Source organism: Rhipicephalus microplus, chromosome 10, assembly GCF_043290135.1.
Source record: "Rhipicephalus microplus isolate Deutch F79 chromosome 10, USDA_Rmic, whole genome shotgun sequence".
NCBI classification, from domain to species: Eukaryota; Metazoa; Arthropoda; class Arachnida; order Ixodida; family Ixodidae; genus Rhipicephalus; species Rhipicephalus microplus.
In genome coordinates this window covers 28,388,134-28,414,518 of record NC_134709.1, presented here as the reverse complement: position 1 = coordinate 28,414,518, position 26,385 = coordinate 28,388,134, and the positions used below count along the sequence as shown (strand labels likewise).

The window sequence follows — 26,385 nt, the reverse complement described above, 5'->3', positions numbered from 1 at the left end:
GTTATACTTATTAGATGACACTACGATCATTCGTGATATCCAGTAAGTTGCCGTATGTCGGATGATCTGCACTCGTCTTTATGTTTGTTTGTAAGGAAGCGCCGAAACGTACAAAATGGCAAGTGAAAAATTGACTTATATAATATAAGTTAAGCAAGTAGCAGAATCAGAAGCTGTAAAACTTGTTATAGCTATGCGATGTCATTTAGCAGATATAGAAGGAAATTGCGATGTCTGTTTTTCACTTTAGTCCTTTGCACAGCGTTTTTTATTGACATGTGCCATCTGGCAGCCAACCACCTCAAAGGTTTGTGAGCTTATGTGTTCCAACAAACTCCTCATAACTTTTGCAAGTGATGAGAAGTCGCTGAATGGGACAACAGTATCCCCTATGTTGGCTTCCAACAATACTCCTTGTTCACCGACTTCTCTTCAGGCCTCCATTTTTTCCTGATCTCCTGTCTTGTGTACGTAACCGCTGTAATGTAAGTCGTAAAAGTAATGATCTGTTGGGGAAGTTAATTTTTGGAGAAACGCGAAACAATTCAAAATCAAACCCAGTTTGTTTCCTTTCGAGCTTTTTTTTTTTTTGCATTGCTCTCCATCTGTGTTTGTCATGCTTGGCTGTCTATTCAAATGCTGTTTGTGCTTGAGTCGTTAAAACATTTTGTCTATGCAGGCACATGTTTCGTGAATGTGGCCGACGAGCTTAAGGAGGTCTACGGCCACTACTGTCGCAACCACGATGACGTCAGCGGTCTTTGGACGAAGGTATGACCATAGTTGTTCAAAGGCTCCTTTGTGCACAAGTTCTTTGCAGAGAATATTTTCAAGTAAGAGGACAGCATGTAGAACAAAGAGGAAAGTGCTCAAATGTTTGCTTGAAGGCATTATTTGTGTATTCATTTCTCTTTCCACCTGTTGGGTCTCACAGTACATGGAGAACACGCGAGCAGCTCAGTTCCTCCAGGCAGGTGTGGAGCGCATGCAGCAAGAGACCAACTGCTTCGACCTGCCCTCCGTGCTCATCCGTCCTGTGCAGCGCATACTCAAGTATCCACTCCTCATCAATGAGTTGGACAAGGCAAGTCACTGTCGACCTGTTTCGAGTGGCTATGTCATTATCATTTATTCTAGCGCACAAGAGTAGAAGCTTTGTGCTTCTGCACCTTAACTAAGTCATTTATTTCTTATGTTTTAATCAATCAATTACAATCAATCAACCCACTGTGAGACACGTGGCCATAATGCAGCTCTAAAATGCTCATGATGGTAAGTGCATATGTGGCTAGTGGTTCGAGCAGAACTCGCCTGATCCTGACCTGTGCTACTGAGTGGTGCCATTGCAAACTCCCACAGTCGGTTTCCTTTGTCATATTGTACGTTGGTTGTAGTCCAGAACTTGTATCTATGTCTCGTTATTGTGTCTCTTTTTTATCGTTTGGGTAGTCTTGGCAGCTTGTAAGTTGTAACTTGTGCCATAGTGAAAAAAAAAGTGTGTTTTCGCTGGTAGGTGACCAGCATTAGGACCTTTCTGCTGATTGGTTAGCAATAACATGTTGCCTATGGGTTCTCGTAGCTCTAAACTTGCTGACCAGATCATGTGGTGCATATGCCAGATTAGTAGTGGTCGTGGCATTATTTTTTTTTTAGCGAAAGGGTCTGGCATTGCTAGTTATATATTTGGCTGTTTTCCTTGGCATTGTTGCCCTGTTTTTTTTCCATTTCTTACCATCGTACTTTCCACTAACAGTGCAAAAGACTAGCTGCAGTGGTCCCTCAAGGCGCCATTATTTTTAGCAGAAGCTGTGAAACTGCTTTGTTGTTTTGTCACTGGTAGAGAGCAACTCTCAGTCCCAAGCAAAGCATTACGTAATTTCCTTTCTGATGCGCTTGTTTTTTTTTTTTACGCGATGAAAACAGTCTACAGAGACTGGCCACCCCGACAAAGTGATGCTAGCTCAAGCCATGGCAAAGATGTCCGATGTTGCAACCTCCATCAACGAGTTCAAGCGGAGGAAAGACCTCGGTAATTGAACTTTCCACAATTCCTTCATGCACTTCATGCACTTTCTGGTTGCTGGTAACAGCATGAATCAACATGCCCAAAAAACAGCAGTTGCTGATAATTGCTGTACTTTTGACTTCCATCTCAGTCAAACCACTTGTTTTAAATTAGTAGGATATCTTTATTAAAAAGAGTTGTTTAAAGGGCTAATTTATGCTCGGTTAATTTTAACTTCCAGGTCATTCAAACTGATGCCCTGTTCCCTGCACAGCCCTGGGTATGGGGAAAAACTTCCAATACAGTAGGCTCCTTTTAAACGAAATTTGAAGGGATCAAGAAAGTGTGTTTCCTTTAAAAGGAGTTTCTTTTATTGAGAGATAAACGGGGGTACAATATTCAAGTAGGAAACCAAATATAATAGTGACAGTTGTTCCATTTAAGCAGCAATTTCATTTAAGAGAGTTTCGTTTAATGGGAGTCTACTGTACTTTTTGAACACCGGTATCCATAGCGGATGATGCGAACTTGGAGCTCCTAGTTTTCATTGCTTCATACAAGATTTGGCCCAAAGTGATCGCAAAGTGTTGTGAAGCGAAGTTTACTGAAGATGCAAAATGACGATATAGCGGCATTTCTCGGCATATGAGAATTTGGGCACTGCTCTGCAGCTCTTCGGCAACCTGAAAATGATGCTCATGAGGCCACAATAGAAAAAAAATGTAAACTAATGCAAAGTACTGAATAATTTTGATTGATTTAACTCTGCCATGTAAATAAACGTATTTCGGAGCATAAATAGTGTCGTATATGTCAAATTAAGGCTCGCTGATTGCATGTGGGTACTTGTTTCTGGCGTATCACTGATTGATCAGACCATTATATTCACTGTTTGAGCTCTAGGAACTTAATTTATGAATTCGCCTGCCACAAACATGTAGTCGCAATAAGAAGTCGAGCGTTGGTTTCTTTGAGTTTTGCTCGTGCTGTAGAGTCCGATGTCCATTCATTCAAGCCCTGCTACTTGTAACTGTGCTTAATTTGAGCGATTTTATAGTCTCTTTCGAGTTTGAATAAATCTTTTCTTATAGTTTATTTTTGCATTCTTATACTTTAGGAATTGATGAAACTTGAGTGATTTCTCCATTCTTAAGTGTTGTTATATTTTTTCTTTCACGCATTCAGTGTCCAAGTACAAGAAGGACCCTTCGGAGTCCACCTTGTCTCGGAGGCTGGCCAAACTGAACCTGCACTCTGTCCTCAAGAAGTCGTCCAGGTTTGGCGTCCGCTTGTCGTCCACCTTTGGCCTCACGTCCGTGGTGAGCACAGTCCGCCGTGCTGTCAGAAGTTTGCTCTCGATTTGCTGTGTGGCTTATGGAGATTCGAAGTCGTGCAAGTAGACTCTACAGAACCTGGAAAACATGTTCTTCTTAAGGGGAGACGCTACCTTTTAAACGATGTCTTTATTTCTTAATTGATTTTGATGAAATTTGGCGAGATTATGTATATTTGCATGCTGTTTTCATGTATGCAATTACTTTTCTAAGTGTAGTTTTTAAAATATAAAATATTTCATTTGTTTCAGGGGAGTGATATTTTTCTAAACTGGGAGAGCTACAAAGTAAATCGGCACATCACAGAAATCTGGAATCGAAGCTGATTGCAGTGCAACAAAAATAGATGTTTGGAACCATTTGAACAAACTTTATGGTACATTGAACATTTTGTGAGTGAGTCACTTTCTAGCTAGCAGTTCACTGGAAAGCGTTCGACATTGTAACTTTTCCTGTAATGGATGTAGAACATTCATTTTTGTTGTGCTGTCATCAGCTCTGATTTCAGGTTATATCATGATATGCTGTGTAATGATGAATGTAGTGGGTCATGCATAGCTCGGAAAACACATCGTCAGTGCTAAGCACGAGACTCTCGCATCGGACGTTATCGCTGCTTTCGCTGGCTAGGCCTACGCTTCTACCTAGTTTCAAATAACAGTTCTGACTGTCACAGTTCTTTATTATAGCTGATTTACTTTCTAACTCGCTTAGTTTGGAGAAAAAAACTTGCTCCTCTAAAAGCACATGAAATATGGTGTATTTTAAAAACTATACGTTACACAAGAAAAATTATTACATACATGAAATCAGTGCACAAGTATGCAAAAACTAATCTAATTTTATCAAAATTCACCTTTAAAAATATTTATTTTTAAAAGAAATTTTAATTGCCATGTCCCCCCTAACAGGTGTTTTGTTTACTGAGAGAGGAAGAGGGGTGCAAATACAAGAACAAAACACTTGGTTTTTAAGCAGTTCCTCCATTTAAGTGGCAATTCAGTTTGAGAGGTCCCTGTTGATGGATAGCTTACTGCATTTGAGAAGTGTAGAACCTGTATACCCACGACGGCATGCACGGCTGGAGGAAATAATGGCCGTAACCCTTATGCACGAGCGACATAAAAAATTTACCATTGCCCAAGCTGTCGCATATTAAACCAAGCCCCGCTTACGTGATTGCTTTGGCAGCAAATTTCTAGTGTCGCTGGAGTAAACGCGGATACTCTGTATTGAAACTGACACGATGCCAATAGTAACTAATGTAAGGCAATACGATTTGTTGTGCCAAGCGACATTAGCCCTGTAATGCCCACTGTATCATGTTTGGTACATTGCATTTAATATAATGCCTCAATAACGCTACTAAAAGATACTATAGGTGTCACAATAACCAGCTATTGCAGATTTGACATGCTATGAAGAAGGTACAGTGACTTGCATATTATATGATAGTAATTGTTTCCAATACACTAATTAGGTTATGTCTCAAACATAATTTCTTTCATATTTTTCTTAAAATGAACTGTACAAGAAGAGTAAGAACATTCAGCGTTTCCTCACAATTATTCTGAAGGCATAACTGTTTCTGGGCATTACAGGGTGAAATATTTATAGAATATTTTCATTAAAGGGGCCATGACAACCCATTTTCAATTATAATCTGTATTGTGGAGTTTAATTACTGTGCATTCACAAATAAGCTAGTGAAGTTTTAGCGCATTTGGTCAAGCACTTACATTATAATTGAATATTTTTATAAACACGTCAGTGGCCTTAGAGCAGGGCAACTGTGGCACACTATCGAGCTGTGTTGGAAAAAGCAGCTAGCTGTGCGAGCATCTGCCTTTCAGCGAACGGTATTGATCTGCCGTCAGCTGTGCATGAAATAAGGTATTTCGGCTTTCTTCACTTCGATGCTAAAATTGCATGTTTGCAGTGGTCGGAACAATGGTGGAAGACGACAGCTCTGCTGCACGTGACGTCACAGGTGCTGTGGCGACGTGTCAGTTGCCGCTTGTGGCGGTCGGTGGTACAACTTCTAGGCAACGTCTAGATTTGCGAAACGGAGCGATTCACTTGGCAATTGGTCACGTGACAATCGCTTCCTTTGCTCGATTTTGTCGCGTGTTTTTTTTTTTGTGAGTGTGATGAGTTTTTGCTTGCAGGGCTTTGTGGCAGGACATTAGATAGCCTGTCATGTCCTTGACGTTTGTGCACACCTCTGCAGACATGATACGTAAAAATGATGATGTCGTCTTATATATAGCAAGTTTCCTGATATCATTCTGTACGCCAGAAACCAAAAGTGACGGTCATTTTTATAGTGCTTATTATATTACTAAATACTTACCTTATTGCTTGTCATTGCTTTTGAAATGAGCCCCTTAAGTACAGTGGTCCACATATTTATCTTCAGGAATTAACATCTGTCTTGTTTACAATTTTTTGCAGGAAAAAGATGAAGCCTTCGAGCGTGCTGAACGGGAATTCCGTGTACTGGAGAAGGCGCTGAAGCTCTTTCTCAAGAACCTCGCTGTGTTCTGCGACCAGATGAAAGTGAGTCGATTGCCGTTTTAAAAGCTGCTGTGTTGACTGTGGTTTTATAAAGTGACCTAGACAACACCTACGGGGCATGCAGTGTGCTTAAAAAAAAATCGTAGTGCAGCGCTTGGTGCCTCACAGTGTATCATAGTGTTGGATCATGTTGTTATAAATTGAATTAGGAATGTTTGTGGGTGCTGTTTCTCCTTGCTATCTCTTGTGCTGTAGCATCACTTTTTCTGTTGACTTGCATTCTTAGGCAGCAGGATTTAGTGCTAGTAGACAATGTTGAGATGCTTATTGACATGCGGTGGCGACTCAGTTGCTACTGTATTCTACCCGCTAGCACGAAGTCGTGCGTTCACTTCCTGGCCACCACAGCTGCATTTATTGTGAAGGTAGAACTTTCTGCAACCATCCTCTTGATAAAAAAAAATTAAAATTTGTGTCTGCTTCCACTCATGTCAATGGACAACCTCTATACAGTCAAACCGCTTTATAAGAGACATTGTTGAATAGACAGATGGGTCTTAGAGACACCAGTATTCCTAAAATGGAGTAAGGGTTGATAAGAAAATGTATACGTGGTACACTCTTTACAGGAGATGCTTTGTAGTATAATATACAAGAATTGCTGCCCAGTTCATGTCTCGCATATAGGGTTTCAAATGTATAACTCGATATGCGTTTGGTTGTGCTTGCTTTAGGTGCAATAGCATCTTTGTGACATATATGGACTAGTGTAGAGTACCAGGGCTGATGTACAGTGCTGTCCACTGTTAAAGAGAACACTAAAGAGAACCTGTAATATTGCGGGCCTCAGAACTGCAAGTATATGTGGAAACATTGTTCTTACCCAGCAGTAGTCTATCAAAAGAAGTCAGGACATTCAACCAACAGTAGTCATGTGCAAATTTAAGCCACTATGTTTTTGCCCGAGAGTGAAATCCAGATACAGTGCACACAAAAGTGTTTCTTTTAACTGTGAACCCGTCTGTACATAGGAGGATGAAGGAATATCAGAAAGAGTAGGATGACGGATCGTCTCACCACCAGTAGTGTTAATGATCTATTCTGTTAATTATTGTACCAAGGTATAACACCAGTTGTGTGATTGCTTTGTTGCATATCATTAACCTCTCTGTGTTGTGCAGGAGAATAGCAGCAACCTATTGTCACTGCGTTCGCTTAACACAGTTCATTGGTCCCGTTCACGTGCAGCAAACGGTGCACGTCTCGCTGCAACTGTCCGAGGACCTGGTTCAGTACTACCACGACCGAAAGTCGCTGCCCGAGGTGGAACGCTATCGAGCGGTCCAGCATACCATCTGCGCCCAGCACTGGCACGAATTTGTGAGTCTTAGTGGCGTTCGCAGTCATTCATGAGCACTGAAAGCAGCCAGGGAGTTAAATGTGGGTATCGAGGCTTCAGCCTTTGTACCTGTCGCATATTCGTCATTAGTTTGTACTATATTTACATGATTGTGGGTCGACCCATTTTGTTTTGATTTGAAGCCTTAAGTTGGGTGATTGACCTTGAATCTAAAATTAATTTCGGTTTTGAAGTATTTCTTAAAATGATTCCCGCATGTTCCCGCAAAACTACTCTTTCTGTGCAGCATTCAAGCACTGCCGTGAAGCCACATTGGCACACTGGAAGTAGATTTTTCTTCGGAGATATCACGAATAAATTTTTTAATAAAATGTGCTCGTGCCGCCCCCCCCCCCCCCTCTTTTTTTTCTTTTGCCATGCAATTTAAGGGGGCTCGACCTACATATGAGTTGGCTTACAATCTTGTAATTACAGTACTCATTGCATGCATACCTTTTGCAGTGTCCTTATGATTATGTCACCGTTTTGTTATTCATTCCTTTAATCGCTAACGCTAAGGTGATGGCTAGCTGAGGACGAAGTCATACCTAGCAAGCATGAGGGGACCACATTTGAATTGCGAGTGAAAAGCAGCAAAAGAGTTCTCGTATGCTTTGGCCTTTACGCAAAACAATGCCACATGGTTCAAATCAATCTGAAGTAGCTCTCCGATCCACCTTTACATACAGCGCATTATGACGGTTTCTTTTCTGTGAGACTTGAAACCGGATCAACAAATCTGTCTGCTGCAATCAGACAAGTGCCGATTGCAAGTACGGTGGTCATAACTAGAGAAAATTCCCGAATTACAGTGCTGTTGAGATACACCCCGATTCATCCTGTTTTTACAGACCAGACAGTTGGTCACGTGATGAGCAGTGCTTTGCTAACTTTGCAGCAACTTATTCACACGACGTCGCTGTTGACATTGTAGCAAGTAACTAACATTGCAGCAAGCTATCACCGAATCGTCGAAACGAACTGTCGATAACAAGATTAACTGCAAAATGCGGCTGCCGTCTCGCTGTTCACATGAGAAGTCACTGTACAAAAGGTAGCCTATATCTTGCGTTCCTTGAAGTTCGCGCGGATAACAAGTGAAGAGAGTATCGGGGGTGCTACCGTGTTGCGGAAATCATCACAATCTTTTCTGAGCAACAAGCTATTTTTTCTGGTTTTCTAGAAACCTGCGATGTGATGTGACAACAGCAAATCCTGTTGTCGTTGCTCGAAAATCCCGTGCATGTGGTTGGGCCTTGAAGTTTTGTATTTGAAGGAAGCAACCGTCGGTTGGCGCGGACAGTTTCGTGACCTTTGCTCGCTGTGTGCTTGTCAGCTGTGATGTCTCTACACTCGCATCGTTTGTGAACCCCGCTCTGGCGCATAGATAATGGAAGAAGATTGGGGACGCGCCGCACACATATAGAAATAAAAACAATATGGTGCGTGGCAGTGGGTGAAGAAAAGGGGGGGAGCGAGCCACGATTGGTTGGCATAATAATAAAAAACGGAAGAGATTCAACAGGCAAGGTGGTGTCAGGTGTCAGTTTGTGGGGACGACAGCGGATGAATGTAGGGGGTGCGTTTGTTATGCAGGGAAAAAAAATCTGAATTTCGGCGACTGAAGTTGGAGGTGCATCCTTCTTGCGAGTGCGTTCATTTCGCGAGTAAATGTGGTACTTGCAAGCATTGGTTGGCAAAACTTGTGGAGCCGACCCAGACTCACTGATGAAATATATTTTGCGCTTAGGGATAACTCGAATCGAGACTCACCAAAATTTTACTGAGCCGAACTCACTCAGACTAGCCGCACTTGGGAAAATTTTGTTTAAGCAGACTCACTCGAACTCTCCAAAAAATTAATGATCCAGACTCACTCAGACTCATGGTGCCACCCGAGTCTAGGTGAGTCAGAGTGAGTCTGTTAGCTTAGAATTAGCTTTTTCAACCATAGTGCGCTTTAACACCAGTATCTCACGTAATAGGCGGTCATCTTGGCACCTTTTGATATAGTACTGTCAAATAGGATTTGCGAGTTCTCGCAAACCATTAAGGGCATTTTTCTTGAAAGACAGCTTCCCTGGAAGAATTAGCAAGGCGGCCCTCCTACGTAATGCACACCTATGATCAATAAATATTGAATTGGTGTATGAACGACACTGTTTTGGAATACGTGTAACGTGAATCCAAGTAAGGCTGTTTTAACGCTGAAGATGAGCGGATCGGATCGTTGTTCGGCAGAAAAAATGTAAAACTCACTCAGACTCATTCAAGAAATATGTCTTGCTCTTTTGACTCAGTTCTACTTGGAACTCACGCAAAACTCTCTTTAACCGGACTCGCCCGAATTCAAACTCGCCAAAACAATACTCACCCGGACCCACTACCGACTCAAAGTCGCGGCCCGATCTGAGCAAGTCTGAGTGAGCCGACTTATCAATGAGTTCGCCGACCCATGCTTGCCAGCGACATTTTGAGCCGCGAGCAGCGCTTTTGCCTCGCTCCTTGCGACAAACCAGGCAACGGCGGTGGAGCGGGACGTGGAGGGCGTGCTCAAGCAGCTGCTGCAGATGTTTGTGGGTCCCAACAAGCTGATCACCAAGCGGCAGCACAAGCTGCTCGACTACGTGGCCAGCAAGAGTCGCCTGGAGAAGAACCGAGACTTCACCAAGCAGAAGGCGGTGAGCCGAGTTTCTGCAGCCTCCCCGTCCGTGCCTTGTTTTTTCTTGAGTGTATTTTTCATTGAGATTATTTAGACACAGTGTCTAGGTCGAAAGGACTAAAGGCAGATGAAATCTGCCTCCATCCATTCATACATACTTAACCTCAGGATCAATGACAGAACAATTTCAGTTGTAGGAAACCCAATAATAAATAGTAGCAAAGGAGCACAAAAGATTAACGAAAATGCTATCAAACAATAAGAAAAATAGTTAGAAAAAAGCAGACTATATAACTAACAGATGTCTTAAATTATATATGTCAAATACGTCGTGATGGAACAGCAATAACTCAGGAAGAGAAAAAAGCACCAACGGAACAAAAAAAAAAAAAAGTCATGGATGAGTGATGAAGACATTTATCACATATTGATGTGATGTTGGTATGTGTTTTGCTGCGTTAAGCACATTCCGATCTTTGGCATGCTGTCTTTTAACTTGCGTGTACTGACAAATTTTGGTTGGGAAAGCTAATACCTTAACGAAGGTACTAAACCACGAAAGAACACTCAACAGAGACAGAGAGGGCTCGGAACTGAAATAAAACAACTCGCACTCACTGACTGTCCCACCGCAGCTCTCGGACGAACAACAGCTGGCCAAGAACACGTACAACGCGCTCAACGCGCAGCTTCTGGACGAGCTACCCAAGCTGTGCGGCATTTCGCGGGAGGTGCTGCAGTCGTGCGTGCAGGAGTTCCTGCGAGCCCGCAAGACCTTCATCGGCCGCACAACTCGTGAGATGCTCACCCTCATGGAAGTGAGTGTGCCGTCCTCTGGTGGGAGGTTTCAAGAGGGTTCGGGGTAGGGTTTCGTATGGCATTATAGCCATGAAATACTAATTACTTCTAGGGCTTTTACGTGTCGAGATCACAATGTGGTTACGAGGCATGCTGCATCGAAGGGTTCTGGATATTTGAACCGCCTGGGGCTTTTCGCACTTCAACCTAGGCACATGAGCCTCTGGAATTTTCTCCTCCATCGAAAATGCGACCACTGCATCTGGGACGGAACCTGCATCTGTCGGGTCAGCAGTGAGCATTGCACCGATGCGGTGGCTAACTTGAGAACCGATTTCTACAGGAAAGCTAGAGGAGGGGAATTGGGAGAGTAGTACTGTTCAAAACAGCATCTGAATGTTTTCGCATGGTGATGAGGATAAATACAGCCATCAATGAAGAATACAGCAGCCGGAGATGTATGAGGAAGTACCTCGTCATTGTTGAATAAGGGGCCCTGCATAAGCAAGTAGAATAAAAGCTCGTTGGTTCGATGCCTGTTAATTTGGAAAATTGTATAGTTCAGACATGTGCTTTAGTTTTGGCCAGCATACGCATAGTTTAGTGGCATCAAACTCTCTGTAGTTCAGTAATGCTTGGCCGCAGTCCAGTTAATTCAGACGATCCTCGGAGCGTGCCACGAGGAAAGTGCCGCAAATGTGTGACGCAAAAGAGTGAAATCGGTGTTTGCAGATAATTGAATCAAGGCAGCGCAGTCTACATTGCTGTTGTCAGTGCAAAGCATATGGTAATGACAGTAATGATGGTAACAATGTTTAGCGGAAGTACATTTTGGGTTAGTGAAGGAAGTGCTCCTGAGCCACGGCCACATTCTGAACAAAATCACGAGTGGCTAAAATTATGGCTTTTGCACCGTTGTTATGCAAAGTAAGAACATGTACTTATGTGTTCATCAAAAAAAAAAATGGAAGCGTATTGATGTAATGAACATTTGTTTATTGTTTTCTTGATGCTTTTGGTAATTTATAATTCAGTTAATTTGGACATTTTTTTGCCGTGTCAAATTCGAAAACAATTAGCTTTTACTGAATTAGTCAAACGCGATGATATCAGTGAGTGCACCTCTACCCTAGGTGGTCACAATCTGATTAGTGGCTAAAACCGATCGCTTATATACAGATGAGTTCTAGTACGCCCCAGCAATTTTTCATGGTATTTCACATGCATCGTCCCCAGTTGTGGCAGTTTGCAAGATCGGCACTGTGACAACAAATGTCGCCCGGGCTTTCTGAACTCATGATCGCACAGATAAGGCTGATACTTAGCCATCTCTAAGCTGGGTAAAGTCATATGCACCTGATCGCGCACGCACGTCTCGCGAATTAGCTGCAGCTAGATTTAACAACCACTGCAAGAGAGGCGGCGCTGTGCTTTGCGTGGGGTAGGGTTAGCCCGGTGGTGCCGGCAGGGTCGCCTGACTGAAGAGAGGTTAAGCCGGTGCACAGGGAACAGCAGTGGCACCCTTTTGGGGGTTCGGCAGCGTGCATAGTCAGACGTGCATTGTTGGGGGGAGGTCCATGGGGACAATGCCACGTGTTGATTCTTCTGGATCTCTCGGGGGGAGACGGATGTCGGCGACGCCGCATATGAATACATTGGATGCGTTTTGTTGTTTGTGCATTGTGTTTGCATATTGTATAATGTTATTTAGCAATTTGCAAGTAATGTAATAAATTTGGCTGGAGAACTTGTTGATGTAAGAGCAGTTCATAAATGTATACACGTTTGGTCGCTTGATCGCTTGACTGTCTTCATATGTTCTATGAGCGAGGCTCATCTGCAAACCCAACAGCAAACAGTGTAGCATACGGTGCTCATGAGCATTCTCCTGGTGCCTGCTCATCATGTTGTAAATCTCATTACTTTTTGCCTATATTAGGTGCTGCCATGTTCAGAGGTCATCGCTCATGCTGCATGAAAAAAAATTGCTAAGGTGTACACCACTGTGTCATTGCTGATGCTTGCGTTCAGAGCTTATAGGCTAAAAGCTCGCACTTTCATTGAAATATTCTTATGAGGCTTTCCTTTACCCCCTCAAGCTTCCCATGATGCTCAGCGCCAAAGGCAATAGCAATGTGCTGGAGAACTTCCGCATCAAGCATACGCTGGTGCTCAAGAGCCTCGCGGAGGAGCCCAGCGCGAGCGAGACCAACCTGTTCTCCGGCCTCCTGGCCAAGGCCGAGGGGGGAGGCACCCTGTCCCGCAGTGCCGGGGCCAAGATGGCTGCCCGCCTGGGGCTTGGCTCTTCCACGACCGCAACCATTCCTGGCAAACTGGTGAGCTGGTCGAACGTTTGAAGATCCCTGAAGGAAATGCTAGCCCTTTCTTTACTAAAAGTTCTGCGCATAAGGAGAGTGAGGTATTCCTCAAATGGAAAAGAAAACAACACAGTTCTGCCCGAACTGCAAAGTGAGGTGTCATTTATGTGCAGGCAGACACGACTGAATTCTGGCTTTTACGATACTGTTGTGAGGAACAGTGCAAACAAGAGTGAACACGGTGGTGCATTTTGTTGCCTCCCACTTCTCTGACGAAATGCGAACTCTGACATCCATCTCAACTCTCTCGCACTTTGTACCTTCTGTAGCATTCTGTCACCATTTTAGGATGATGTAAGTTGTGTTAGAGGGCAACACTAGGCAGAATTTTAAAGGGGAGCTTCATCTCATGTCAGTTATCCTATGGTACTTAGCCGCTTTCCTTGCGATGTTAAACATAGATGTATATTGTAGTTTCTATGTGTTTTTGATGAGTTGCTTGTAGCTGGGGATCTCAAGTCAGTATTTCTTGTTCAACCATGCTTAAAAAAAAAAAAAAAAATGGCAGATCCCACGTACAGAGGAAATCGATGATATGCGAAGCACGAATGAGGAAAGATGATAGGTCACTTCGAAATCAGCACAACGTTACGAGACGGAGGTAAGTTATGCCGTACATGACTTCCATGTCGTGATTATCATGTTTGGACATTTCATTTACCTTCGTCATCTATTAATGTCACCTGATACCAACTTTGATATATATGGAGCTAGCGAAACGGCCGTGAGAGTGCTATGAGCGTAGCATGTAGTCATGTTTTACATGACATCCATATTATGATTATCGTGTTTGGACGTGTCATTTACATTCGTCATTCATTCATGTCGCGTAATACCATAGTTGGTATATGTGAAGCTAGTGAAACGGCTGCGAGAATGCTATGAGCGTAGCATGTAGTCATGCTTTACACGAAACGCATCTCATGATTATCAGGTTTTTACCTCCGTCATCTATTCACTTCCCGTGATATGAAATTCGGTACATTTGGAGCTAGCGAAACGGCGGCGAGCGCGTCGTGAAGGGCCCAATATACTCCGACGCAAGGTAGACGTGAGTGCAGGCTAGGCGCAGCGACGCCACGCTAGCGAAACGCGACAGGCGCGACCAGCGTCTGTTGGCGCGGCCCAGTGGGGACCGGCATGATACGTGACATGCTGCATTTCGCACCGACGACGTTACTTGGACCACACAGCGTGTGCCTCTCTTTGTGACGGAGGGACGCAGTGTGCGCTCAAATGCGCATGCATCAAAGCAACGCAGCACGTGCCTGCGAGTATATGGCAGGCAGATCTACAATGGAGGCTAGTGGACAGAACCACTGATCTCTAATAGGGGGATATCGGTGCCTAGCGTGGCATTGCTAGTGTGACGCAATGAAATGAACGCCGGCACACACGCGCATCGGGTCTCGTCGAAGTGTATTGGCGCCTTGAGTGTGGCATGTAGTCATGTTCTTACATGACACGCATCTCATGATTATCATGTTTGCACCAGTCACATACCTTCGTCATCCATTCATGTGATGTAATACCAAATTTGGCATATGTGAAGCTAGCGAATCGGCCACGAACGCATCACCAGTTTGGGACGTAGTCATGTTTTTACCTGACATGTTCTCAAGATTACCATGTTTGTACCAGTCGCATACCTTCGCCATCCACTCACGTACCGTAATACCGAATTTGGTACATGTGAAGCTAGCTAAATGGCCGCGAGTGCATCATGAGCGTGGTATGTAGTCATGTGGTTACATGACATGCATCTCATGATTATCATGTTTGCACCAGTCACATACCTTCATCATCCAATCACGTCCTGTCATACGAAATTTGGTATATGCAAAGCTAGCGAAACGGCCGCGAGCACATCATGAGTGTGACATGTAGTCATGTTCTTACATGACACGCATGTCATGATATTCATAATAGGGTCTGCAGCTTGTGTTTGTTATGCAGCCATGTCATACCATACCAGTTTCGCAACATGGCATATGAACGAAACCACCGCAAGAGCTGCAGGACCACGAAATGTAAATCATGACATTCATGATATCAATGTCATGATTTTCATGTTATGACTAGTCAGTTATGTTCATCATACAGTCATGTTATGTCACATCAAGTTTGGCATTGATACCATTATCCAAACGGCCAGGACAGCTAAAAGCTGTAAGTGGCTAGATAGTATAGATGGATACGCTCAAAGTTGCCGAAGTTCGCCAAGAAATGCTTCGCATTTAAAAGCATGTCACAGTCCGAATATTTACCTTGTTTTGTGTTGCTACTCTGATCTCACTAGTGATGCTTCTGCCTGTCATACAGTGTTAGCCAACATCGTTAGCCGGAAACTAGTCTATGTACCTGGAAAATAAAATAACTAAAAGCCAAAAAAATTTTGATTGTCTGTTTGTTTGTCGCCTTAAGGCAACACTTGCATGTGAAGTGGTAACCTTGTTTGCTTGCCGTTTTCTGCAGGAACCTCAGACTGACATGCAGCGAGTGTTCTTGCGCTCCAGTTACCCCATGGAGTTCCTCTACATGGTTGCAGAGGACTACGCCTCCTCTGACATTTTGGACATCAATCTTCGCGCTGGCGACATTGTTGGTGTGGTCAAACAGCAAGATCCCATGGGCAACCCTGAGCGGTGGTTTGTTGACAATGGAGGTGAGTGTATTGATTGATTTATTGATTAAGCAAGGGACAAGTGATTGATTGATCAGGCATATTTGTGAACACAATTATGTCAGCGCATGTAGAAGTTGTAGTAAGCCACCTCACTCCCTTGCCCGGAAACACAAATCTTGTAGCTAATATTATCACCTGTTTTAGTTTTTTGAACATGTATACCTCTTGAATGCACAATGTGTAGTAATGATGCATAAAGAATGAGCTGTACCTGAGCTTTCATATCAAAATTCCGAAATTTCTAAAGAAAATTTGTCATCTAGGGAAAAAAAAAAAGAACTAACTTAGCATTTCTGTTTGTTCATGCAATGCACTGGTAATATATCAGAACCATTATGTCCCAACCACTGCAGTTTTGTGATATGCATGCAACAAACATAATGCATTTTTTAATCCTTTAGCAGTCATCTTTTTAACATCAGTGTGCAGTTATGAACGTGTCCTCTGTATAGGATTCACCATTAAAATGCTAAATGTTGACTAAAATTTACTAAGTATGCTAATTGCAAATCTTTGATCAGAAGTTTCACTAATCTTTTTTTTAGAAGGATGGGAATCCATCACATTAAACGAAAAATCCGGGTAAGTTGTATTAGGCACAGCGACACTGTATGAAAAGAGCCGTCAATAAGCTGTTTAAATTGACTGCTGTCTGCTCTTACTTTTCTTAATTGTCAATCTCTCTTCTAACAGGGCTGTCGAGCAAATTGTAGCAGCAATTTTCAATGTTCTCTGTCTCAGCCTGTCTGCTCATATGTTGGCATTTGAAAATGGTGGTATGTGACAATTCTTGACATGCTTTGCTTGGCCACTGAACGAGACGGTGAAATTAAAGGGACGCTAAAAAGAAAACCATTTTTTCTTGTGTTAGTACAGTTAAACCTAGATATAATGAAGTTGACAAATTCCCGAAAAAATTTGTTATAGAAAGGATTTCGTTATACGCAGGTTCGGTATGAAGATTGGGAAAATAAATGCACAAATTATACAAAAGTGGAACTAAAGGCAGCGCTCACCCAAAACCATTATTTTAGTGGTAAAAGCTGTTCTGCAGACACTCTCTATGGGTTTGGCCATCGCCGCCATGTTCCATAACAAGTCCAAATTGATAACATGCCCCTGTGCATTGCATGGTAACTTTTACAAGCAGGTAAAAGTGCGCGAGCGCTGCTGAAGCAGAGATAAAATAAGTCAGCCGATTTCTATTGTTTGGAGGGCGCATACAATAACATCGCCCTGCATGTTAGACCTGCTGTCAAATGCTTAAACAGAAAGGAAACCGCCTGTTTTGAATGGGCATAATAAAACCCTTAGGGGGAGGGGTGGCTTGTGTAGCAGCAGTGAAGTTTGATTTTAAGGGTGCTGTTCGCCGGCACGTGTGCTATATCAACAAGCGTCAGTGCGCTTTTAACGAGAAGGGACTCCTCTGTGAACAGAGCACTTCTCTCTGAAGCAGCCGTATTTACTTACACCACCATTTTGTTGAAGTTCCGCAATATCGTTTCCGAAAGAGTTGTCTGCCAGTTGGAATTAGTTTTGGTTTTGGAAAACTTTATCTTGAAAGTCCGAAGGCGTGCGCACTTGCACACGGTGGGTTGCTCCCGTGATGAAACAGTAAGGCCGAGATCTAGCGCCGCATCGTGGGCCCTTTGTACAGCCCAAAGTTGCGATGTTATATCCGAACTCCAGTGAGCGGAGTCCCACTTTCTGGACAATGCTGTATCGGTGCCGCGTACCGAAGGGCACTTCCAGATCATGTGATGTAAGGTGGCTAAACCACGACATTTAGTACACCAGTTGGTTAAATAAACCTCAGGGTAAAGCTTGTTGAGAAAACAGGGTTAGCGTACGTTAGTTTTACTTTGTAAAACATTAAAATTTGTTGCTATCTGTCACATTCACTGCATTGTAATCAACGCGCCATCGTGTTGGCAGAGCTAATCAGCTAATCGCGAAGGCTATGGTCCCGAGAACTCGCGGCGCAAGAGGGAAACGTGTCACGAATCGATCTCCTAAGATCCGTTGTTGTCACCTTGGTCTCCGAGAGTTCCCATCAGCACTTAATCTGAGAACTACTCTGTAGAACTACTCTGTAGTAACGACACATTAAAAAATATATATATAGCAAAGCTCAACGTCGTCGAGGGCCACTCCACAAACGCGCAGTGCGCTTGCGCGCGACGTCGAAAACGAAGAGTGAATGGCACGGAAACCGCTGAAAACTATTCAGTAAAGTGCTCTCCAAATGCAGCATGGCCCCACATATGTGACGCTAATTAAAAGGGGGGCACTGCCAATGCAAAAGTACTTTTTTTTTTTGGTTTGCAGAGAAAGGGAGGGAACCTCCGGGGATGTGCCTGTGACAGCAAGAACGTTGGCAATGCCGTCTCGAGGGGTGCAAGCACGCTTGCCCGCCTTGCGCACACTTAAGCGTAATAACGAGTATTTGCTCTTGCCAAAGAGTCGCTGGGCCATGTGCGCCTCGCCACCACTTGGCGCTTCGTCAATGGTGGGGCAACTGCGGAAGATGCAAGCTGGTGCCAAAATGACAAAATTCAGGGCAAATAATCACAAATAAATGTGCTTCTATGGAGTAACCACGGAAATTGGTTAGTGAGAAAACATGCTAAAAGGAGGCACAGCTGGCAATGCCACCTTGAAATTCTCACAACAGTTGCCATCACGTCATACACTTCGAAGGCATATACTAAGGCTCAATAGGCTCCTCTCATTAAATATGAAGTACATTATCTTTTTAAAGGGCCAGAGACTTAACATGCCAGGTTTCAGAAAACCTTGCTGAGCCAGCGTATGTAGCGGCTTGAGCCAATGTTACCTAAATGTGAAAAATACGCATTGAAATTGATGACGTCGTGTGCGGGGAGATTTTTGCGTGAAACTAAATATTAACTTTGACCTCGATTCTCTCCTCTATTGTTAAAGCTACAGCGGGGAAATATTTAAAAATCCCTCATTCTAGATGGGTTCATTGTCTGATTTGTCTCACTTTAGCGTTCCTGTAAACTGATTGACTGGCTTTGCAGCGACCAAGGGGTTTGTGGCAGCCAAGTTCTTGCGACCAGCGCATCAGCCACAGAGGCGACCTGATTCCCAGCTGCGCATCTCCCCACAGCCACCCGCAGCGGGTGGATACGACCCACCGCCCCCGTACAGTGCCACCGACCCCTTGAGGCCACGAACACCGATGCAGGTGTCGCGAGCAAGTCCGAGTCCGCAGCCTGCAGAGCAAAGGTGGGTGTTGAGTGCTAGTACGAGATATGCGGATGTTGCAGACTTCCTTAGTGGACCTACCTTACAACAAATTTTCATGTCGCTGCCACAATGTCGGCTGCTTTTCTATCTTTAGTGGGATGAATTACAAGTACAGTCGACTCCTGTTAATCAAAGAGCACAGGAACTGCAAAAAAACTTCGAATAAAACGAACTTCCATTTAAGCAAAATGCACAGAACTGCACTTTTATTTCATCAAGCCTGATTTTCCCTTAAGAAGTAGTTCATCATCTTCTTCTCTTTTTCTCTGTGGCTAGCAAGTTTTCAGAGCACTACACGTCGAAGTACTTCTTTAGCATAAAATAGAGGTGTTGTACGTCGAGAAAGGCTCAGACGCAGCTTGGAAAAATGTGCTTTATCAGGCAGGTCTGGCTAATGGCGAGCGGCGTGCGCGAGCTACTACTACAGCCACCGATCATCATCGTCTTCTTCATTACCAGCAGAGCGTCCGTTATTCAGATTCATTACAACTACTTCCCGCGAAATAAGGAGCCATCCTGGCGACCTATGGACAAGTAAACACGGGAGGGTCGTAGCAGGGCTTAAGTCTCGAGTCGTGGACAATTTCCTGGCCACGACGACGTTGGTCAGAAGATGGTTCCAGTGGCTCGATGAGGTAATCCACCGGTGACGTTTTTTGTAGCAAACGATATGGGCCGTGATACTTGGGGACCAACTTGGTAGAAAGGCCAGGTGTAGCAGAAGGGACATGCAGCCAGACGAGTGAACCTGGATCGTAGGAAGTAGTGTTATTTGATGCGTCATGGTGGTGCGTTTGGCGTCCTTGATCTTGGGTTGTGAATGATCTTGCCAGTTGGCAGCACTCTTCATCGTATGTAGCGGCTTGATTCAAAGTCGTGGACTCTGAGGAGTCAGGTTTGTACGAAAGAATGGTGTCCATAGTGCAAGAAGGTTCGCGTCCGTAAAGGAGGAAAAAAGGAGAGAACCCAGCAGTGCTTTGAATGGCGGTAACATAGGCGAACATGATAAACGGGAGCACTCGGTCCCGATTGGAGTGGTCTGACGAGATATACATAGACAGCATGTCACCAAGGGTGCGGTTGAAGCGCTCTGTCATTCCATTGGTCTGGGGATGATAGGCGCTTGTAGTGCGGTGAACGACGTGGCACTCACACAGCAATGCTGTGATGACGTCTGACAAGTATATGCGACCACGATCACTCAGTAACTCCCGAGGTACTCCATGACGTAATGCGATGTTGTGAAGAACGAAAGTCGCAACGTCTTTTGCTGTAGACGACGGTCTTTTGCTGTAGACGACGGAAGGAATGAAGTTTCGGTATACCGCGTGAGATGGTCGACGGCAATTATGATCCAGCAGTTACCGTCAACAGTGTTGGGAAGGGGACCATAGATATTGATGCCGACGCGGTCGAATAGTCGGGATGGGCATGGTAAAGGTAACAAGGTACCGCTGGCGTGATAAGGGGGAGTTTTTCGTCTCTGGCATGTCGAGCAGGCCCGAACGTATTGTCGTATAAAACGGTACCTGCCACGCCAGTAATATCGGAGACGTATGCGAGAATAAGTCTTCATGAAACCTGCGTGGCCACATTGAGGGTCGTCATGAAACGTGGAACAAATTTCGGATCTCAGATGACGTGGAATCACGAGTAGCCACTGACGTCCACCGAGTGCGTAGTTGCGTCGGTACAGCACGTCGTCGCGAGTGGTGAAGTGCTCGACTTGCCGACGCAACGTGTGAGAAGGGGGAGAATCCGTCCGCCCAGCCAGGATGTCTAGAATTGAAGCAACCCAAGGGTGCTTGCGTTGCTCAGATGGCATGTCGGCGATGGTGACGGCAGGGGCATCACAGATGAGACTTTTGCAGCACTCCGGGTCAGGGGCGAACGGGATAGGGCGTCTGCGTCCGAATGTTTCCGGCCGGAGCGATAGACCACGCTAATATTATATTCTTGGAGGCATAATGCCCATCGGGCGAGGCGACCGCTTGGATCCTTCAGTGACGACAACCAGCAGAGGGCGTGGTGGTCAGTCACGATGTCAAAAGGGCGCCCGTACACGTAAGGTCGAAATTTCTCTATCGCCCAAATAATGGCGAGGCATTCCTTTTCAGTGATGGAATAGTTGATTTCGGCTTTGCTAAGAGTTCAGCTTGCGTAGGCAACCACGTACTCTTGAAAGCCGTCTTTCTGCTGTGCAAGAATAGTGCCTAGCCCGACACCACTAGCGTCGGTGTGGATCTCTGTAGGTGCCGATGGGTCGTAGTGTCGCAGAATAGGCGGCGACGTGAGGAGGCGGCACAGTTCATTGAAAGAATCGTCACAGGTAACAGACCAGGCTGAAAGGTCTCTAGAGCCGGCGAGGAGCTTGGTCAAAAGAGCGATGATCGTCGCGAAATTGTGGACGAAGCGCCGGAAGTAAGAGCAAAGGCCTATGAAGCTTCGGAGCTCTTTCATGGTGGTCGGTTTGGGAAACGCTGAAACGGCTGTAAGTTTGGCAGGGTCAGGAAGAATGCCGTCTTTTGAAACCACGTGGCCAAGGGTCGTAAGCTTTCGAGCGGCGAAATGGCACTTTTTCAGATTCAATTGCAGCCCCGCGGCAGAAATACACGCGAGGACTTTCTCGAGGCGGGTTAAATGGGTTGTGAAATCAATTGAAAAGACGACAATGTCATCTAAATAACAAAGGCAAACGTTCCATTTGAGGCCTCGAAGGATAGAGTCTATCATTCGTTCGAAAGTAGCTGGCGCGTTGCAGAGGCCGAAGGGCTTGACTGTGAATTCGTAAAGCCCGTCGGGCGTGATGAAAGCTGTTTTTTCGCGATCGGCCTCTGCCATGGGTACCTGCCAGTATCCAGAGCGTAGATCTAAAAGAAGAGAAAAATTCGGCTCCCTGTAGGCAGTCCAAGGCATCGTCAATGCGTGGCAGCGGATAGACATCCTTGCGCGTGATTCGGTTGAGACGTCGGTAGTCCACGCAAAACCTGATGGATCCGTCCTTCTTCTTCACCAACACAACTGGAGAGGCCCAGGGACTGCTTGACGGTTCGATTATGGCACGTGTCAGCATGTCGTCAACCTGTTCATTGATGGCACGGCGTTCGGTAGTTGACACATGATATGGACGCTGCCGTAATGGCGTCTCTTGACCAGTATCTATACGGTGAACAACAGATGACGCTCGACCTAAGGAAGGCTGATTGTGGTCAAACGAGGCTCGGAAACGCTGGAGGAGCTTGATCAGCTGTTCCTGCTGCCCAGGCGTGAGGTTGCAATTAATGGACTTGCGGAATACATCCATGGGTTCATTAGCATCAGTTGCGGATGTAATGGCACAAGTTGGTAAAAATGGCTTGTCTGGATAGATCGGGTCTTCGAAAATACAATTTAAGGTCTCGAGACTTCCCAGACACTCGCCGCGTAGCAGGATGTACGGACAAGCAGAAACGTTGCACGCATAAAGTACCGCCGAACCATTGGAAAAGTTGATGACGGCAAACGGGAGGACGATGGTTCGGTGGTGCACATTAGCTATAGTTGGTTGGAACAGGAGCGTCGAGTTAGCGGCAGCAGGGGAAAACACAGGCTCTAGGACGGCAGACAACGGCGCGATGCGGACGTCAGCTGCGGCAAACACTTTCGAGGGACTGTGGTGGTCGATATCAAGGCACGGATTCGTCAACGTGAGTTCAGCACGAGCGCAGTCGATGAGGGCCTGATGGGAAGAAAGGAAATCCCATCCTAGTATGACGTCGTAAGATGAACGTGGGAGAACAACTAAGTTGACGGCGTACCAAACATCTTGAATATGAACGCGTGCTGTGCACTGAGCCGTCGGCGCGGTGAAACTGGAGGCGGCTGTACACAGAGCAAGATTCGTAAGCGGCGTTGTAACTTTTCTCAAATCACGACACAGTTTTTTCACTAATTACAGTAACGACGACGCCTGTGTCGACAAGTGCATGTACAGCAACACCTTCTACTAGCACATCAATTTTGTTGGCCAGACAAAGAAGAGGTCTTGGAGAGTTTGACGACAACGCTGTTGTCGCCTCCGGAACTGCGACTGTCAGTTTTCCTCTCGAGCGGGGCTCGTGCGCCGAAGCATCGGGGAGACAGATCGACGACGGGGTGGTAATGACCGGCGAGAATCGACAGGGCGTCGTGGGGACAATAAGTCGGCGATAGGAGAAGATGGTCGGTGGGGATTCTGGGCAGCCTGGTGATTTGCAGAATTCCCATGGTCTGGAGGCTGGAAGTTGCGACGGCGACAGTAGCGTGCTATATGTCCCTCGAAACCGCATGCAAAACAGATGGGTCGATTATCCAAAGCGCGCCATGGGTTAACGACAGAAGGTGCAGGGAACGAAACAGGATGGGGTGCCGTGTATGTAGGCAGCGTCGTAGGGTAGGAGGACCTGGTGCCCCGGTATGCGCCAGAGACAGGTAGAGCTGGGGGTCTGGCAACGACGGCAGCGTAGGTCAGCGGCGTAGGGACAGATGGCGATGGAGGCAGTGCCTGCGTGACCTGTGTCTCAATGACCTGGCGTAGACTTGGGTCTAACGAGGTCACTGGCTCGGATGCTTCGGCCACACAAGAAAGCTGACGCGCAACTTCTTCACGAATGAATTGTTTGATGTGAGGCAGTAAGACAGTGTGATCAGCAGCGACGTCGTGCACGAGGGCGGAAACATCAGCCATATCTTCAGCGGCCCTGCGCATCGAGACACGCTGCTTACGCAGCTGGACAACATCGGTGACGGTCTGTGGATTCCTAGCGACGAGCATCTGGAAAGTATCGTCGTCAACTCCTTTGATGATGTGCTTGATTTTGTCGCGTTCGGTTAAAGATTCATCGACGCGCTTGCAAAGAGACAAGACATCTTCAATGTAACTCTTAAAGGTTTCGTCCTTGCGCTGGACTCGACTACAAAGACGCTGTTCCGCGCGAAGCCTGCGCACGGCGGGACGACCGAAGACCGCGGCGATGCTGGTCTTGAAGGCGGACCAGTTGGTGATTTCACCTTTGTGGTTCTTGAACCAGAGGCTGGCCACATCAGCAAGGTAAAAGCGCACGTTTGTGAGCTGGTCGCAGGTGTTCCGCTTGTTGGAAGCGCTTACGATTTCGTACTCGACGAGCCAGTCCTCGACGTCTTGTTCGTCGTTGCTGCGAAAAATTGGTGGGTCGCGTTGCCGAGGCACGCCAGTACAGTAGACTGTCGTTGGTAAGGCAGCTTGAGAAGGGCCAGGAGCAGTCATGGTGAACAGTGAGGGTAGCGTCCGATTGCGAAGTTCCAGGTTGATCGGAACCCCGGCTCCTCCATCACTTAAATTAGAGGCGTTGTACGTCGAGAAAGGTTCAGACGCAGCTTTGCAAAATGTGCTTTATCAGGCAGGTCTGGCTAATGGCGAGCGGCGTGCGCGAGCTACTACTACAGCCACCGATTATCATCGTCTTCTTCATTACCAGCAGAGCGTCTGTTATTCAGATTCATTACAAGCATTTCCTTCAATAAAACATAAAAAACCGCTGCTTGAGAGCAAGACTTGCAACAGCATCGGTAGCCTTCGGTGGTGGTTCGTTTCTGAATTTGTCGTCTACGTCCACTAGCCGAACTATCCGCACAATTCTGCTGTCCATTAGTGGATCGTACGTATCAACATTGCTGTCCACGGCGACGAATTCTTCAAAACGGACATCACTAACAATGGCCCCAAAATGACCGTCGTCGAGTTAACCTGTTCGCACTTGACGAAATTTGAGGGCGTGTTATGCGTTTATCGCTCGCATTGTTAGCGAGCGATAAACGCATGTCACGTTTCTTCGTGAGCCAAATGCGCTGTCAGCCTGTCACACTTATATGTGACAAATCCGGTGTTTTTGCCGATGCCACCCAACAAACGTGCCGATGCGGTGGTGCTACCATCTAAACCGTGATGCCGCCGGCGATCAATCGTGAAAAAGTGCTGCATCTCCGGCGCGTTGTTGCTGACACCTCCTTCTCTAGCCGCAGCAGCTATAGCGTAGTTTCGCGATCGTTGCAGCATATTGTAATAATGGCTCCAGAATCGGCGCACACATGCATTGCGAAATAGCAGTTTTTGCGGGGATCTATAACCTCTGCAGCTTAGGTTATAGATCTGTCAAACAGCAGTGAATCCGATGACGACGACCATTTGTCAGACCTCTCAGAAAAGTTGACCTTACGATTCCACGTATAGGTTGACCCCCAAACTTTGGAAGGCCATTTTACGAAGAAAACTTCAACTTATAATCGGCAATATATGGTATCTCAGTCTTCATGTCTGATTGCAGGAGCAGCGTGATACCCGCAAAAAACATAATCGTCGGCATCCCTTCTAGCTGTACTGTCATGCTGTTCCTTTTGGGTTCACATAAACAATTATGACAAACATCTGCCACATTTTGCCACTGTTGGTTGTCCTCAAAGTGTGCCTTCATCGTAAAATGCAGGAAACCGCACACGTACGCCGAGATATCAAGGCCGCTGACGCCAAGTGCAGGTCAAGCCACAATTTCCTCACCAAGTCACCTGCCAAGCCAGGCCATGAACCAGAGTGGCTACCATCAAGGGTACTCCAGTTCCTTGGCTCCACCGTCGGCCACTGATGTTCAAGATAAGACGGCATTTGGCGGAATGCCGCTGTCTTCACTGGTTCCTTCATCCGCCGATCCACGTCGAAGCTCGCTAGGGCTGAGCACAGGGAGTCATGGCAGGCCCGACAATGCTAGCACAACGACAATGTCTAGAAACGCAGAAAAAGGCAGTGGTGTGACGGCCTACAACTACTCTTTTGCAACCGGCCAGACAGCGCGTCACACCTATGAGGAGATTCCAGAAGAGAAGGGCCCTTCCATCGGGTCGCCGATCCGGGAACCGGAGACCACGGGCTCCCGCTATGCGAACCTCGAGTTTGACCCACTTTCCGACGGAGGAACCAGGCCGTCGAGTGTCGCGCCTTCCCTGCAGAAACGAAGCGACGCAGCGGAGACGAAAGCGGAAGTGGGCTCACGCTACGGAAACCTCGATGCTTTGGAAGGATCCGCAGCGAGCAACCCTCCAATCACCAATGAGGTGAGACCATTTTTTATTTATTGTGGAGCTATTCTAAAGTCTCAGCCCTTCCTGCATGTCAAACTCGCATCACCGCATCACCTCCTCTCCTCGTCGGGTGTGCCTATTTCACTGCAATTGCACTGCTTCAGTTCAGTTTAGTTTTGTTTTACCCTTGCATTACCTGGTGTTTTGCAATGCCTGTTGCCATGGCTATTGGCTCTTTTTCTTTTACCATTTGTATACGTGATCT

At 45.8% G+C, this 26,385-nt stretch overlaps 1 protein-coding gene across 2 annotated transcripts in view; it reads left to right on the top strand.

Annotated features, from left to right (window-relative positions):
- LOC119181760 (dynamin-binding protein) overlaps positions 1–26,385 on the top strand; it is a 52,157-nt gene that overhangs the window by 18,640 nt on the left and 7,132 nt on the right. For both annotated transcript variants that reach the window (XM_037433002.2, XM_075875315.1), the window contains exons 11-22: positions 680–771; positions 935–1,084; positions 1,924–2,029; positions 3,191–3,324; positions 5,794–5,898; positions 7,105–7,236; positions 9,775–9,936; positions 10,553–10,735; positions 12,815–13,051; positions 15,569–15,758; positions 18,824–19,031; positions 25,532–26,153. In XM_037433002.2, the coding sequence (XP_037288899.2) occupies positions 680–771; positions 935–1,084; positions 1,924–2,029; positions 3,191–3,324; positions 5,794–5,898; positions 7,105–7,236; positions 9,775–9,936; positions 10,553–10,735; positions 12,815–13,051; positions 15,569–15,758; positions 18,824–19,031; positions 25,532–26,153 (2,321 nt within the window). The remainder of the gene's footprint in view (positions 1–679; positions 772–934; positions 1,085–1,923; positions 2,030–3,190; positions 3,325–5,793; positions 5,899–7,104; positions 7,237–9,774; positions 9,937–10,552; positions 10,736–12,814; positions 13,052–15,568; positions 15,759–18,823; positions 19,032–25,531; positions 26,154–26,385) is intronic.